Genomic DNA, 15145 nt, shown 5'->3' on the forward strand with positions numbered 1-15145 from the left:
GGAGCACATGTTCCACTTCATTTCAATGGGATTTATGCTCTTAAGGTAATTAGATGCTTTTGAAAATCCTGTTCTAAGGCATGTAAACAAATGGTCAGATCTTCAAAGGGCATTGAGCATCTGGCTGCTTCAGTTGTCTTTGAGAACTGCTAGATCCTCAGCACTCTTGAAAATCAGACTATTTACTTAAGAGCCTACATATGGACTTTAGAATCTGATTTTAGGCATGTGTTTTTGAAAAGGCTGACACACAAATACAAGCATGAAAACATGGAGCTATCTGGCTCCTGTTCCACTTCTCTGCTCTTCATCGGGTTTGTGTTCATTTTATTTTCTAAAAGGGGTAAAGTGTAAATAAGTATTCTCAAGATCTTTCATGATCCAGACTACTTTTTAAAGAAATTGTTTCATGGATCACCACCTTCCTCTCAGTTCATGGCCACATACCATTCTTGTGGTAATTACTCTTATTGCTCACACACACAAGTAATATTAGGGAATTATTTAATGTTATTGTCTTTTGAATGCAATTTAACAGCTGGAAAAAAGGAGGAAAGCTGGCATCATATGACCAACAAGCCTGGGAATTGCTGGCATAAATGAATTGTTGTTACTGGAGAAACTGTTTACCTTTAGCAGGGGAAAAAAGAAGACATCCAATATGCAGTAACCCTTTGGGCACATCTTACATATAGACATGTCGTCAACCCATAGGGCACACTGTCTTCTACCATAAACCTGCACTTTCATATGTATACTGTCAGTTATATATTCAGAGCTGTACAAAACCTTCAATGAGTACATCAGAATCCTGAGAATTACGTGTCTCAGTTAAGATAACATACTCGAGTGCTGAGGCTATGAATAAGATACAGTATGTAGCTTTGAAGTCTTCTGTTAATGCAGATGAATCTTGTATCAACATAGCAGACATGTATTTTTATGCAAGACTAGCTGGGCATCAGATTATTGGCATGGGGATCGGGGAGGGAAGACTGGTAAGACTAAGAACGTTCAGCGTGACAAAAGCCGTGGGCTATGTAATGCCCTAGATCTGTGCAAGCTGCTCCGATTGATATCTGAGGAAGTTGCATGTGGGAAGTTAGGGGATTGAGATTTTAAGATTTCAAGCTTTTATAACTCATCTTTAGTAAGAGAAGCACCATGTGAGTGTCCATTATTGTATTAAAAACTAGCTAAATGTCCTTGTTTTAATCTTACGCATTGGCTGCATTATGGGGCTTTCTATTGCTGCCTGCTGTTTGATGTTAAGATACGGTACATAGAGATGTGCCTGAACCAAAACACCGTATCTGAACACCATTGGGAGTGGGGATGGTCTTGAAATCCAGATCTCAGTTTTGCAGATTAGGCCTATCTGCATTTGAGGAAGGTGCCATCACTTTTAAAAAAAAAAAAATTAAACTGCTTCATGTGGCCACAATGTTTCCGTCTGAAAAAGCAATTACGATGGCTGCTATTGAAGCCTTGAAACCCCCTTTTTTTTTTTTTTTTTTTTTAATCAAGAGACTTTGTCAAACAAAATCCAATTAATTCAAGACACTGAAGAGAGACTCTATCTAGCTGTTTTTGTTTGTTTGTTTGTTTGTTTTGGCTTTCATCCTTCATGGTTGTAGGTGGGAGGCTAGGCAAAAGTGGGAACTTCTGAGCAGTTCTTGAGAACCTCCACTCTGAAGTGAGCGTGAAAAATGTTTCTGTTTCCTTTTAAGTGTCGCTTGAGAGATATGACCTACTGTGCCCCAATTACAGTGGACATTGAATACACGAGAGGTAGTCAGAGGATTATTCGCAATGCATTACCCATTGGCAGGTAAGATACAAATATCAAGATAGCAGTATCCATTTTTATGTGTGCTATCAATCCCATTGGTGTGAAAAATCACTGTATTAAAAAAACTAGGGAAAGCTCATTTTCCACCTTAAAATTAAAATAAAAAATAAGCTCGCCGGTAGAGCTTGGTGAATAGCAAAAGAGGATACACTTCTGTTGGTCTCCTTGGAAGTTTCTTTTGTTTTACCAGAGCTTTGGAAAGTTTTAATTTGAATTTCTTTCCCAAAACTTGACCTGCACATAGCTAGAAGAGGAATTATTTAAACGAGAAAAATACTAGTGCCTCAAGCAGGGCTATTTCAAAGCAAAAATTAGGCACACTAATCTCACACCAAGAACTTTTTATCTGGCTTCTTTATCTGAATAGGAGAATTTTGGAGGAGTTTGCTACTGAAAATGGATGGCAAAAACAATAAATGCAAGCATTGCTGGATTCCAACCTTGATAAAATTCTCCTTTAAAATTCTATCAATTTAGAGTCTAGATTGGCTGTTGCAAAATGACTATTTAGGTTAGATGTGGCTGTGCAGAGGCAAGAAAACCAGTTGAGTAGACCACGGATGTGGTTGCCAGTATGGTTAAGAACACTTAGTTGCTCAAGAAAGAGGATGGAATGCTTGAAGAAGAAAAGGAAGTCCTGAGAATTCTAAAAGTGCCAGAGGACCCAGACCTTATAGTTTTCACTAGGACAGGATTCCAAAACCTCTTAAACTAGATACGATGGCTCTTCTATAGACAAGTATCTAACTTGCTAAAAATGGCGGTGGCCTACAGAGAATATTTCATATGTCTCCTGAAAAATAACGAAGACTGAATATTGGCTGCAAGCAGCAGGAGGAAGAGATTAAGCTCCAAACATTCTCTAGTCCCTGACTTTGGGTTCCCAAAGTAAAATAACTTCCTTTGAATTTGTCAAGAGAATCACAGCAGTATTACAGAGCCAAACTTACCTTAAATGCAAATAACAAATTATTCTTATTTCTGAGTCTTTTATTGATTGAAAGATTGTTTACAAGAATTTCTGGCTACAAATAGGCCTTCATAATCACTTCATGCAGTAACTTAGACATGACATAAAAAAAGTGATCAAGTAAAAGTGTATTTTCACTAGAACTTGTATGTCGTGATCACTTTTCAAGATATTTTTACACTTGCATCAGATACAGTGATACGTTGTGGCTAAGGGAGGGAAATATGGCTGGACATGCACTTAGATTGTCACAATTCACTTAATAATTTTCTTGATTAGTCTACATTTTTAAACAATGGAAGGAATGAGGATTTGTAAAGCAATCATGGTATAATAAGCCAAAAAAACCCCAACGTATTACACAGGGCTAGTGCATCACATCTGTACACTAAAGCCAGCAGCTGTGTTTAACTTCCTCTCTCCTGTCAAGTGAGAACATAACCACAAGGAAAAAGAAAATATTCTTCTAGCACAGCCCTGATGTACCAGTCTATTTTGTGATTTGAAAATGGCTCCAGTGATCCTATGCATTTACAATTTTAATTTCAATGCAACAGACTAACAAGTTCCATGTCTGGATAAAAGGAGAGTCCTAAACAGCAAACTTTCAGCTCGGTTTTCTTAGTAGAAATATTACTTTTAAAACAGTATCCAAAACTACTCATTAGCAATTAACATATTATATACAAAGAACAGCCAACAATGTACAAAAGAGAGGAAACTTCATTAAACACGTTTGTCCTATGGTACTACTCTAGATGTATAAATGTAAACCTATTTAGCTATTCCAAAAAGTGCGTTTAAAATTTTGAATATGTTAAAACTAGAAATATCTGACTTGGAATACGTTTCCACCTCCTTTTGGAACAACATGTTGTTAATCTTTCCATAAGACTTTAAATTAATTTGCTTTTCCCAAGTGAGCATATGTCATACTCTCCTGTCGGACTTGCAGTTCAGCTGGGAACAGGAAGGCCACATCAAAGCTTTTATTCTTGTGCTTACTGTAGTGGGGGCTTAAAGCACCTATATGTTTAGGTGGGGAAAGTAGCTTCTACTGTCCTGTATGAGAGAAATTTCTCCTTTGATTAGCCGGGGGGGGAAAGCTATAATGCGGTGATACTCAAACCTCAATGGTTAAGGAGCCAAATTAGTGATCAACATTATCCAAAAGAGCCACAGTAGTATGAATTAATTGTTTCATTTACTATTGTACTGTTCCTATTTCAGCAGTAGGACGGGGAAATACCTAGTTTTTAATATATATTATTCTCACAGCAAATAAATTAATAACTTAGTGCAAGTTGATAACTTAGCTGTTTATTAACATAGTAAAAGCATCCTGATTGGCTAAGAACTTTGATTTATTAAATCACCCAGTGTTTTAATATCATGTGCTGCAAAGAGCCACAGGAGACACATTAAAGACACTTGTGGATCATGAGCTGCAGTCTGAGTATCACTGCTATAACATTTTCTTTCATTCCAAATTAGTTTGCCTGCCTTTTGTATTTCAGTATGCACTTTCAATGTGTATTGGCTCATCCTTCCTCCCCCACTTTTTTTTTTAAACATTTGCAACTATTTGCTTGGGAGAAAAAAATCAGTGTGAGTCCTTTTCCTCAAATGAGTGCATCTGGCTTCTTATACCATGACATGGAAGCGGTAAAGGAACTTGTTTTCCATCATCAAAAAATTGAGGCTTGGTCAAATTCAGTCATAAATTGGCAAAAGTAAACAGTTGAATGAAAGTTTCCGGGCATCTCTCACTCTTTTTACTTGGATTACATATTACAGCACTTAGGGGTTTGTTTGGTTTTTTTACACATTTTGTCCGAATATTTGATGATGTTACACAAAATGGGATGGCGTTAAAGTAAAGGAACTTTAACTCAGTTTCTTTACTTTAGTTAGTTTGCCTCTGATCTCTATTGTTGCAAGTCCCCTGGGTCTTAAATGTTCAATGCATTTTCTCCAGTTATGTCATCACAGACTGTCGTAAGGTCTGTGACTTTTCATGATATTCTTCTTAATTTACAGTACAAGAATAACTGTTTTTTTTTTTTTTTTTTTTTTTACAGAATGCCTATAATGCTGCGCAGCTCAAATTGTGTTCTGACTGGGAAAACTCCAGCAGAGTTTGCCAGACTTAATGAATGCCCTTTAGATCCAGGTACTGTCTTCATCCAATTGTTTTTTCTTCTGTGGCTTTAGTGGGTGTTTCCCCTCTTTAAAAGACTTTTAGAAAAATAATGTATATTAGGAGAAAAATAATCTCATCTGCTTGTATGTACTAGTTATTTTCCTAAGAAGATCAGTCTAAGCATCATAACAGGTAGCTACTGAATGTACACTAAATACAAATACAAATAGTATTTCTGCCTAAGAATTCCTGTATCTGCTTGTTAAATGTCAAGATCTTCATCATTTCCTAATTGTCCATACTACTTTTATATTTCATTTTTTTATTAAAGACAGGTATTAAAAAAAAGTTTACTTGCTTTGGCTTTAGTTTTTCCTCAGTGTGTTGACTTTTCTCTTTTTCCCCTCCCCCCTTTCCTGTCATTTATAAAACTGATTTCAGGACCTGCATTGATCATTTCCCTGTTCCATTTTACCACTGTGTTCATTTGTTATGACCACAAAAAACCACAGCATAAAATGCTATGCAAGTTGAGGATTGTTATGAGTCAGATTCTTGATTAGAGTACAGTAACATGAAGTATAGATTCTTCATTGCTTCAATTATTACAGTGGAATTGAAATAAGTGAGAAAAGATTAATATAAAATTCATGTTTCACTGGAGAAAGTAATTATGGAATGCTGAGCTTCTTAATTGGGGTCCTATGCTGTAATTCGCTAAGCACCTCACATGGTCAGTCCTTTTAATCATTGAGTTCCAGAGGGGTAGCCATGTTAGTCTGTTTTTAGCAAAACAGTGAGAGTCTTGTGGCACCTTAAAGATTAACAAATTTATTTGGACATAAGCTTTCATGGGCAGAAACCACTTCGTCAGATGCATGAAGTGGAGACTTCAGTTTGGTAGGTATATATACACGTGCAAGAATGGGTGAGTTTTACATCACAGTGAGGAGGGCAAGTGTTAAAGAGGTTAATTCAATCAGGGTGGATGAGGCCATTCACAACAGTATATGAGAAGGTGTGAATGACAAAAGAGGGAACATTTATTTTTTTGTAGTGGGCTAGCCACTCCAAGTCTCTATTCAGACCTAGTCTTATGATGTCTTAATCAGGTGCTGTTCTATAAATAATATTATTTTTGGTTTAACTTGCAATACCAACAGTACAACAACACCCTTTTGATCAGTGTCTTCTATCTGCCTTAGGATTCTCTTTAGCACCTATCAGTGTTGCAGATAAGTTCCTAAATAGATCAGCATAACAAGGTTCCTACTGGATCTAATAGTCTCTTTCCTCTCTCTCCTTAGTTATAGGAGGTTCCCCTTGGGTTAGAAATATATATAATCATTTTTTGGGGATTGTGTTTATTCACTCTCCTTCCCTCTTACATACTTCTCTTTATGCATTTCTTATAGTTTAATTTTTAATTTACTTTTCTGTTTATACATTATAACTATTTTGATGATATATCGTAAAAGGTGAATAATAGCCAAGGAAGATGAAGTACAAACCCATTTTTCTTCTCCATTTGCTAGGTGGCTACTTCATTGTCAAAGGTGTAGAGAAAGTAATTCTTATTCAAGAGCAGTTATCCAAAAACAGGATAATTGTGGAAGCTGATAGAAAAGGGACAGTTGGAGCTTCTGTTACCAGGTACAGGAAATGCACTGCAATCACTTGAGTGTCTTTTTTTATGTCATCACTTGGGAGTTAACTTTCATTTACCTCAATTTCGAACAAAAAATATTGAAAGCACATTTAGCACCACTCTCTTGCTAAAGTAGTTCCAATAATTTAGATCCCAGTCCTGAAGTCCATTTGCACAAAGTTCCCATCAAAGTCAATTGGAGTCTTGCTCAAAGACTTCAGGATTTGTTCCTAAGTTAGTAAAGCGAGTTCCAATTTTCATTATAGAGCAAATTTTGCTTTGACACTTTTTTTTTAATGAAAAAATGCAGAACATCTGTGCTATCTATAGATGATAGTATTTTGCCCAATCTTGCTCCAATTAAGTCCGTGGCAAACTCCCAAGTGACTTCACTGGAAGATTTCGGTCTTTGGTTTCTAGTAAACACTGGAACCCTGCCACACACAACCTTAATGCATAGGCATGCTGATCTGTTGCCCATGTGTGGCTGTGCAGGATGCTTATTCAAGCTCTAAAAGTATAACTTCTTTAATTTAGTGCTTATGAGAGTTATCGGAATCTGAATCTTCATGGAGCCTGAACCCTAAGTTCAGTCATATATGAGGTACAGCATGAATAGTGACATTTTCAGGCCTTTCCTCACTGCGTCACCAATGTGCTTCCACATGTCGTCTTACCACCTCTAAGGCTGGGAAGGTAGTTAGGTTCCCATACCCACTCAGTCATCCTCTCTGCTGATGCTGCCAGCAACCAGTTGGGGTAGCAACATTTGTACTGTGGCTCCCTGCCTGTTTGGTACTGGTCATTTTACTTTGACCACTTAATAGCCATCAGAGTATAGCAGTATTCACACAAATCTGAAATGGGTTTGAACCGGCGAACTAGTGATGAAACGGCCTATCCTTCACAAGCCCTTGATTTGGGGCTACTCAATGGCTGTATCTCCTCTGCAGGGGACATGGATACCATGTACATTAGAAGGCTAACTTACACAAGTTCCATTCAAAGAAAAAGTTAATCTATTAGGGGTGAGAGGGAGGCAACTTTATCTTTGGCTAAGTCAGCTTAATATGGGCCCTAAATCCATAGTTGGTTTTGGGGTTTTTTTGTACTGCGCAAATTGTTGCAGACTGCAGGTATATTCTCATGGCTTGGGCCTCTCATTCTTAGCCAGCCAGCTTTATTTTATATTTCGGCTTATATCTTCCACTTATATCTTCCTACTAGAGTACTGTTCCACAAGCTACCCATGTGAACCAAAAAGATTACAACAGGATATATCTCACTGCTGAAACTGTAACAGTACTTGTGCATAAAAAGAGCTAATTGGATCCATGTGTCTGTTTATGTATTTCCCACAAATTGTTTGAAATGTTCAGTTAATCCTTACCCTGCTACATTTAAATACTGATGTTGCCCATCAAGAGTAACATTCTGTTATTTCTGATCCATCCATCTGTAGCTGTTACTTAAAATAAATTAGGGGTATTGGAATTTATTGATTTGAGTGAGTGAAATTTTCTTTATAAAGCACTTTAAAATGGTTAGGCAAAGGAATTACCAGTGCAAGATATGTATCAAACATAATACATTTTTTTAACTTCAGTTCCACTCATGAGAAGAAGAGCAGAACAAATATGATTGTGAAACAAGGAAGATTTTACCTGAGGCATAACACTCTGTCAGAAGACATTCCCATTGCTATTATATTTAAGGTAATATAACTATCAGTTTAAAAAACTTTAGTTCAAGAGCAAAGATCTGTAGTAGCACTCATGTTTTAATATGTTCTGTAAAAGAATTCTAGATACTAACCTTTTTGACAATAACTGGGCTTACAACTTATTGTGAGAGAGAGTAGAGGAAAACACAGGGGAAAATGTTCAAACCTTTAATTCTTCCTGCAAAGGCCAAAAGCTGTGTTTGCTATATTTCTTTTGGAGTTTGCATAGGTAAACAAAATACAGCTACAAAAGGTAGATTGCTCAAAATATTTTGAAATACTTTTAAGGCATCTTCATTCAGAAAGAAAACTGGTGAGCAACTAATGAGTGTTTGATCCAGTAATGGTGAAAATAACAAAGTATGTTTCATAGAAACAGAGAAATGTAGGTCTGAAAGGGACCTCCAGAGGTCGTCTGGTCCATACCTCTGCTCTGAGTCAGGACCAAGTATACCTAGATCATCTTTTAGAAGTGTTTGTCTAATCTGTTCTTATAAACCTCTAATGATGGGGATTCCACAACCTCCCTTGTAAACTAATTTATCCTTATAGTTAAATTAGATATCAGGAAAAGCTTTCTAAAACTTCCATGCTGCAGATTAAGCCGATCACTTCATGTCCTACCTTCAGTGGACATGGAGCACAATTGACCACTATCCTCTTTTATAGCAGCCTTTAACATATTTGAAGATTATCAGGTCCCCCCTCAGTCTCCTTTTCTCAAGACTAAATATGCCTGTTTTGTTCTGTTTTGTTAAAATCTTTCCTTATAGTCAGGTTTTTTTAAACCTCTTGCCATTTTTGTTGCTCTCCTCTGGACTGTCTCCAATTTGTCTAAATTTTTCTTAAATGATGGTGCCCAAAACTGCACACAGTACTCCAGCTGAGGTTTCACTAGTGCTGAGAAGAGTGGGACAGTTACCTCCTGTGTCTTACATATGACTCTCCTGTTAATACACCAACTATACTACCCTTTTCTGCAATTACATCACATTGACTCATATTCAATTTGTGATCCACTATATCCCCCAGATAATTTTCAGCAGTACCACCTAGTCCCTTATTCTCCGTTTTGTATTTGTGCATTTGATTTTTCCTTCCTAAGTGAAATACTTTGTTCTTGTCTTTATTAATTTCATCTTACTGATTTCAGAGCAGTTCTTCAATTTGTCAAGGTAATTTTGAATTCTCTTGCTGTTCTACAAAGTGCTTAAAACCCTTCCCAGCTTGGTGTGATTTCTAAATTTTATGAGCATCCTCTCCATTCCATTATCCAAGTCATTAATGAAAATGTTGAATAGCAGAGGACAAATCCCCTTCTGGAGCCCCCCCATTAAATATGTTCTCCCTGTTTGACAGAGAACTACTCTTTGAATATGGTTTTGTCAAAGACTTATGTACTCACCTTACAGTAATTTCATCTAGACCACATTTCCCTTGTTTTGGGAGAATGTCATGTGGGACTGTGTAAAAGCCTTACTAAGATCAAGATTTATCATGTCTGCTGCTTTCCCCCCATCACCATGTACTTCTTCAGCTATCCAGTGAGCAGCGCTGCCTGCCTAGCCTGTTTTCATGGTCTGCCACAAACACACAGTCTGTTTCTTTTCCACCACGTGCACCTCTAATCCTCTGTTTCCAGACAGGACAGAACATAGCACAAGTGTACAGCAGGAGGAGCCTTTCACACAGCTTTCTCTCCTCAACCCAGCTCACCCTCTGAGCTTTCCCCGCTTCCTGTTCCTCCTGGCTATATATCCTCCTGCTACTGAGCTAACTCTCTCGGTAGCCCAGCACAGATTGCTTGGTTTCAGTTTAGTCTGCAGCCTTTTCTGTGCTGCAGTTACTTCAGTGACCAAAGTGCTACAGCTAACCCTGAGTCACACCTGCCTATCCACTAGGCCGGAGACTCTGTCAAAGAAGGAAATTAGGTTGGTTTGGCACAATTTATTCTTAATAAATCCATGTTGACTAGTACTAAGGATACGATTTAGTTATGGAGATCAGGGAAGTCATGGATTCTATGACTTCACTCGGCCTTCATGACGACTTCGGCTCTTGAGCCAGGGATGTGCATTTCCCCCTACCCCCCGCCAGTAGAATTTACTGGGGCAAAAGTTGTGCGCCCACTCTGTCCCTTTGGCCAGGGCTGTGTGCCATTGGGGCCAGGGCTGTGTGCCATTGGGGCCAGGGCTGGAGCCAAGGCTGCACGCCCATGTGGTTGTGGGGGCTGTGCCCCCTCTGTGGTGGTGAGGCTCTGGCTTTCAGTCTCCTCCTCCCCTGCAGTAGGGCTCCAGCTGTCATCTCCCTACCCCCCGATTATTTTTATGAAAAATCACAGACAGGTCATGGGCTCCCATTAATTTTTGTTTATTGCCCGCAACCTGTCGTTTATTTTTAGGAAAAGTTACAATGACAAAATCTTATCCTCAACTATTATCTTCTAGGTGCTTATAAATTGATTGTTTAATAATTTGTTCCAGTATCTTTCCAGCTATTGAAGTTAGAATGACTAGTGTGTAATTCCCCAGGACCTCTTTGTTCCCCTCTTTAAAGCTAAGTACTATGTTTATTCTTTCTATTTAGAGCAGTCTTTCCCACTGTATCTAACCCATTTTTATAATCCTGGCTACATATTTTGTAATGCAGGATTTTATGTTAATGCATAGGTTGTATGAAAATATAATGGAGAACCCCTTGTTAATACATGTGTACAGTAGAGCATGACAGGGTTTGGAAAAACCTGCTTGCTCAGGGTGCGTGGGGATTTTTCTCAGGAGAGTGGGCTAAATGAGACTGCAAAGCTACTTCGTCCTTTTCTGATAGCAGATGAGGAAAGGAGAGGGCAGGGTATCCTCTTTGCTGTTAGTTCTTTTTGAGGAAGGAAGCAGTGATCTAAGAGGTTGGAGCCACTACATCTTTCACCATGCCTTCCCCCCTTCACTCCTGTGGAGAGTGGCTCATGAGCTGGTAATCTTTTCTTAGCATGGGGTGGGGAGTGGGCAAGAGGAGCCTGGAGCCCAGATAGAGAGAAGTAGCTGGGGGGCCCCAAGTCCTTTTACATGATTAGGACCCAGGAAAGCCTGAGGCGTGGTGGGGATGGCAAAACAAAGGCGCTAGCTCTGGAAAGAGGTAATTGGGAATACTGAGGGTACTCTGCCTTGATAATTTCCTGACTCTTGTGAAGGTAAGGCCTAATTCTGAGGAGTTAAAATTCTCACAGCAACTTCGCCTCTGCTCCAGGGCTTGTAAAAATTTCCCCAACACCACCTTGCCCAAAAATTAAGTCTAATAGCGTATTGAAAGAAATCCTGCAATATCATTTTCCCCCGCAAAAGCCCTGCATGTTTATTTTCTGTTTGCATGTCTTCACTCCCTCCCAATCCAATTGTTCTATCCTCTTCCAATCAGTGCTGCTCTGCCAAATTAAAAATCGGTTAGTGCTGCCTTCCTACTTCTTTGTTGGGCTCTTCTGAACGTGCTGCTGCCTTCCTTACTGAGACTGCAGAAGGTCCTAGGGTTTCCAATTCCTTTCAGTCTGGGCCTTCTTAAAACCTTTACTCTAATAATGCATGAAGAGCCTGGCTTTTCAGAAATGTGAACCATCCAACCTCCAGTTAAAGTTAGGGGCGCTGTGAGTGCCACCTTTTATATCAGGCCCCAGTGTCTTGATCGTGCAAAGTGCTGGGTATCTTCCACTCCCGTTAACCGCTAAGGGAATTGAAAGGAATTAACATAGCTCAAGAGATCCTCTGTACCTTGGCAAATTGAGGTCCTTAACAATGTTTAGGGTTAACATTTTTAAGGTAGCATATTTTTTCAGGCATCTTATTCCATATGTTCTTCTTTGTCTGTATATCAAGTCTACCTTAATTTTTTGCTTGCTCAGTGTTTCCCCATAGATTTCTGAATGCTTATCAACACCTTAACCTTATGTGACGACATCAATCAATCCCTTTCATAATTTTGAACAGACCACCCTGATTAGGAAATTGTAAAGTCCACTTTAATGCCAATGACATTTTTACTGTAGTGAGTGAAAATGTAAATAATACAGTGACAATAAAATCACTTACACAAATCAAAAATAAATTGCCAGGAGAGGGCAGCACCTGCTCATAACATCAGAACAGTCCTCTCAGAGGTTGCTGTATGACTGTTTTAGCAGGCAACTATTCAAATTTTGATATGTGGGGGAGCGGTTTCATTGTTTTTTGTTTCTGCATATGGAGAATAGCTGAATAATATTTAGATTAAGTCTTGGGAAATGAGTCCGAAGTATCTATTATCTTTGATTATGCAGATCTCATCAAATAGCTTGAGGATATTGTCTGTTTCAGCACCCAGTATTAATTAAAAGGATTAAGAACAGATTTGTGGGTAGAAAGGCACAATAAAAGTGTCAGAAGCAATGGGTTCATAATTCCTTTTATTCCAAAAAAATCAGATTAATATTAATGTATCTATGCAGATCTTGATCTGACTGATCAAGTACTAAAAGGTTAGATTCCATCTTTATTTACAAAGCTGAACTGTCACAGTTCCTAGTCACTCAGTGGTACGTCATCTCAAATAACCACATACACAGAGGTATTCAACTGCACTGTATTGTTAGTAGTAGAAAATCTTTTTTACGGTGTGGTAATGACTCCTCAATCATGTCCTGGCTACATTCCTCATAATTATCACTGATTTCCCTCCCCACCTACTTTCCTTGTAAATCTTTCGTGAACACTTTTTACACCAATGTGTCGCAGTAGGTGATCACAGCTGTTCTCTGCAGTGCAATTAGCGATGTATTTTATAAACCGGTTCAGAGATTTCTATTGATATGCTTAAATAGACAGTTATCTGTGTATACGTAATAATCTTGAATATTGCACTTCATTCTCCTACTCAGTGATAGAGCTTTCCATACCTTTATAATATCCTTTTAATTAAATATTAAATTACAGTCCTTCTCATCACATCTGGTGGTGATACAAGTGGAAATTAAGGAGACCATGGGACTCTTGATTAAGAAGGAATCTTGGTCAGGTCATCAGTTCTTCTCCCTTCTATTGTTGAAAACAATTTTTTTATGTCCCAGGATGTGAGAGAGCTATTGTTGAATGCATAATTGTTGTGGTGTTTTCCTACCAATATTTTATTTGTTACTTTGTAAAATAATTTGAGAGATCTGGGGTGTGTATGGCACTATATAAGCCAAATTCTGGTTTATAGATGTTTTAAGTATATGGATAGGAGGTAAGAAAATAAGATACTTAGTTTTTGTGTTTTAGAGCAAACTATTTTTTTCTTTGCAATATTGACTACTCTTGGCTAACCAGGATGTCTGTTGATTTAGTCAATTGAGCCGGCAACCTCTGATGATATCAAAACTTTCTAATCTGTTAAATTCATCTATCAAATATATAAAACATTTTGTTCTTTTGGAGGAGAGTAACATCCATGGGTTTCAGCTTGCAAAGATTTCTTCATTTTCAATATGCCATTTTATCATTGGTTATAATCTTAGAAAATCTCTTGAGGGAGTAGAGTAAAATATATAGCATATTGAAACATGCCTCTGTTAACTTTTTTGTTTTCATAGTTGGATTATTTGATTTAACTTCAGGAGATGTGCCCAAACACAGTCTTGCTATTACTTATAAGATCTTTTCAGCCAGGAGCTAAGTGTGCCATGAAAGTGGTGGAGTATGTGTGGGTGTATTGTGTTGTTGAGGATGCTATATAATGTGTATTTGTTTACAATATAATTCCTGAAAATAGAGAGTGGTTAGAACATTGGATTTGTAGTCAGGAGTCCTGGATTTTATGCTCTGCCACTGACACACTGCACACTTTGGGCAAGTTATTTAACTACTTTCCCTCAGTTTCCCCGTCTGGAAAACTGCTATACTAATGCCTCACAGCAGTTTGATGTTTAATATTTATACAAACAAATCTTTTATTTAAAATAAGAAACCTGGAACTAATATGAAATGTCCCTACTGAGGCTAGAACTCCTGGTATATTCCAGACTTTTAAGCCAAAAGTTTTTTTCTGCTGCATTGCTTGCATACCATAAAGATCCATACGGGGAGCTTTGTAGGAGTTAGTGCAATTTGGAGATTTTAGCAGTAGGTTATGCTGAGCATGTGTGAATGTTAATTTTCCAAGATTTATACACTGATCAAAGCTTGGCTGGTTGGATTTTTATGGTGACAGCAAGAGGCACCTCTCTGACTCTGGGACTATTCACCTTTTCCTCTTCTTTCACCATCACCAAATGTCAAGTCTTTGCTACAAGAGATGGAGGCAATAAATCACTTAAAATAAATGATTGGAACCTTTTTTAACATAAGGAAAAATAGGTACTTTTGACTACGTTCTTGGAAATGGCTGCAGCATTTTTGCTGGATCTTTCAGAAAGATAATACAGTACCTATATTTTCAGCCTGAGGTCAACACCTGGCATGCAAAAATTTAGTCCAAACAGTAAATATTTGGCAAACAGAATAATAAGCAGCTCAAAAGGGCTTTGTAATTGAAAGTGTTGGGCATCGCTACCATCTCCACCTAAAAGATTTGAAAGCGATGTTTATATGTATGTGTGTAATAACTAAAAACAGCCTTCTAAGAAATTTCCTTAATTCAGATTTCAGACCAAAGAAAACTTGTTTTAGTTTCATTAATTTCACTTGTGTGCTGATTACACATCAGTGGCAAGGTGAATTTTGTATGTATTTTTTGTTTTTTCCCCTAAAGACTATTACTTTCTTACTCTGTAGGCAGTTGTCGATCTGGGTGAGTGACTTGGGAGTTGA

At 38.0% G+C, this 15145-nt stretch overlaps 1 protein-coding gene across 2 annotated transcripts in view; it reads left to right on the forward strand.

The window, feature by feature from the left end:
• The window catches only part of POLR3B (RNA polymerase III subunit B), a 130719-nt gene that overhangs the window by 10256 nt on the left and 105318 nt on the right, over positions 1-15145 (forward strand). For both annotated transcript variants that reach the window (XM_067559366.1, XM_067559367.1), the window contains 4 exons: positions 1731-1831; positions 4904-4995; positions 6501-6618; positions 8220-8328. In XM_067559366.1, coding sequence (XP_067415467.1) covers positions 1731-1831; positions 4904-4995; positions 6501-6618; positions 8220-8328 — 420 coding nt within the window. The remainder of the gene's footprint in view (positions 1-1730; positions 1832-4903; positions 4996-6500; positions 6619-8219; positions 8329-15145) is intronic.

The sequence above is a fragment of the Emydura macquarii genome, unplaced genomic scaffold, assembly GCF_026122565.2.
Source record: "Emydura macquarii macquarii isolate MOO-44397 ecotype Brisbane River unplaced genomic scaffold, CSIRO-AGI_Emac_v2 contig_2205, whole genome shotgun sequence".
Classification (NCBI taxonomy): domain Eukaryota; kingdom Metazoa; phylum Chordata; order Testudines; family Chelidae; genus Emydura; species Emydura macquarii.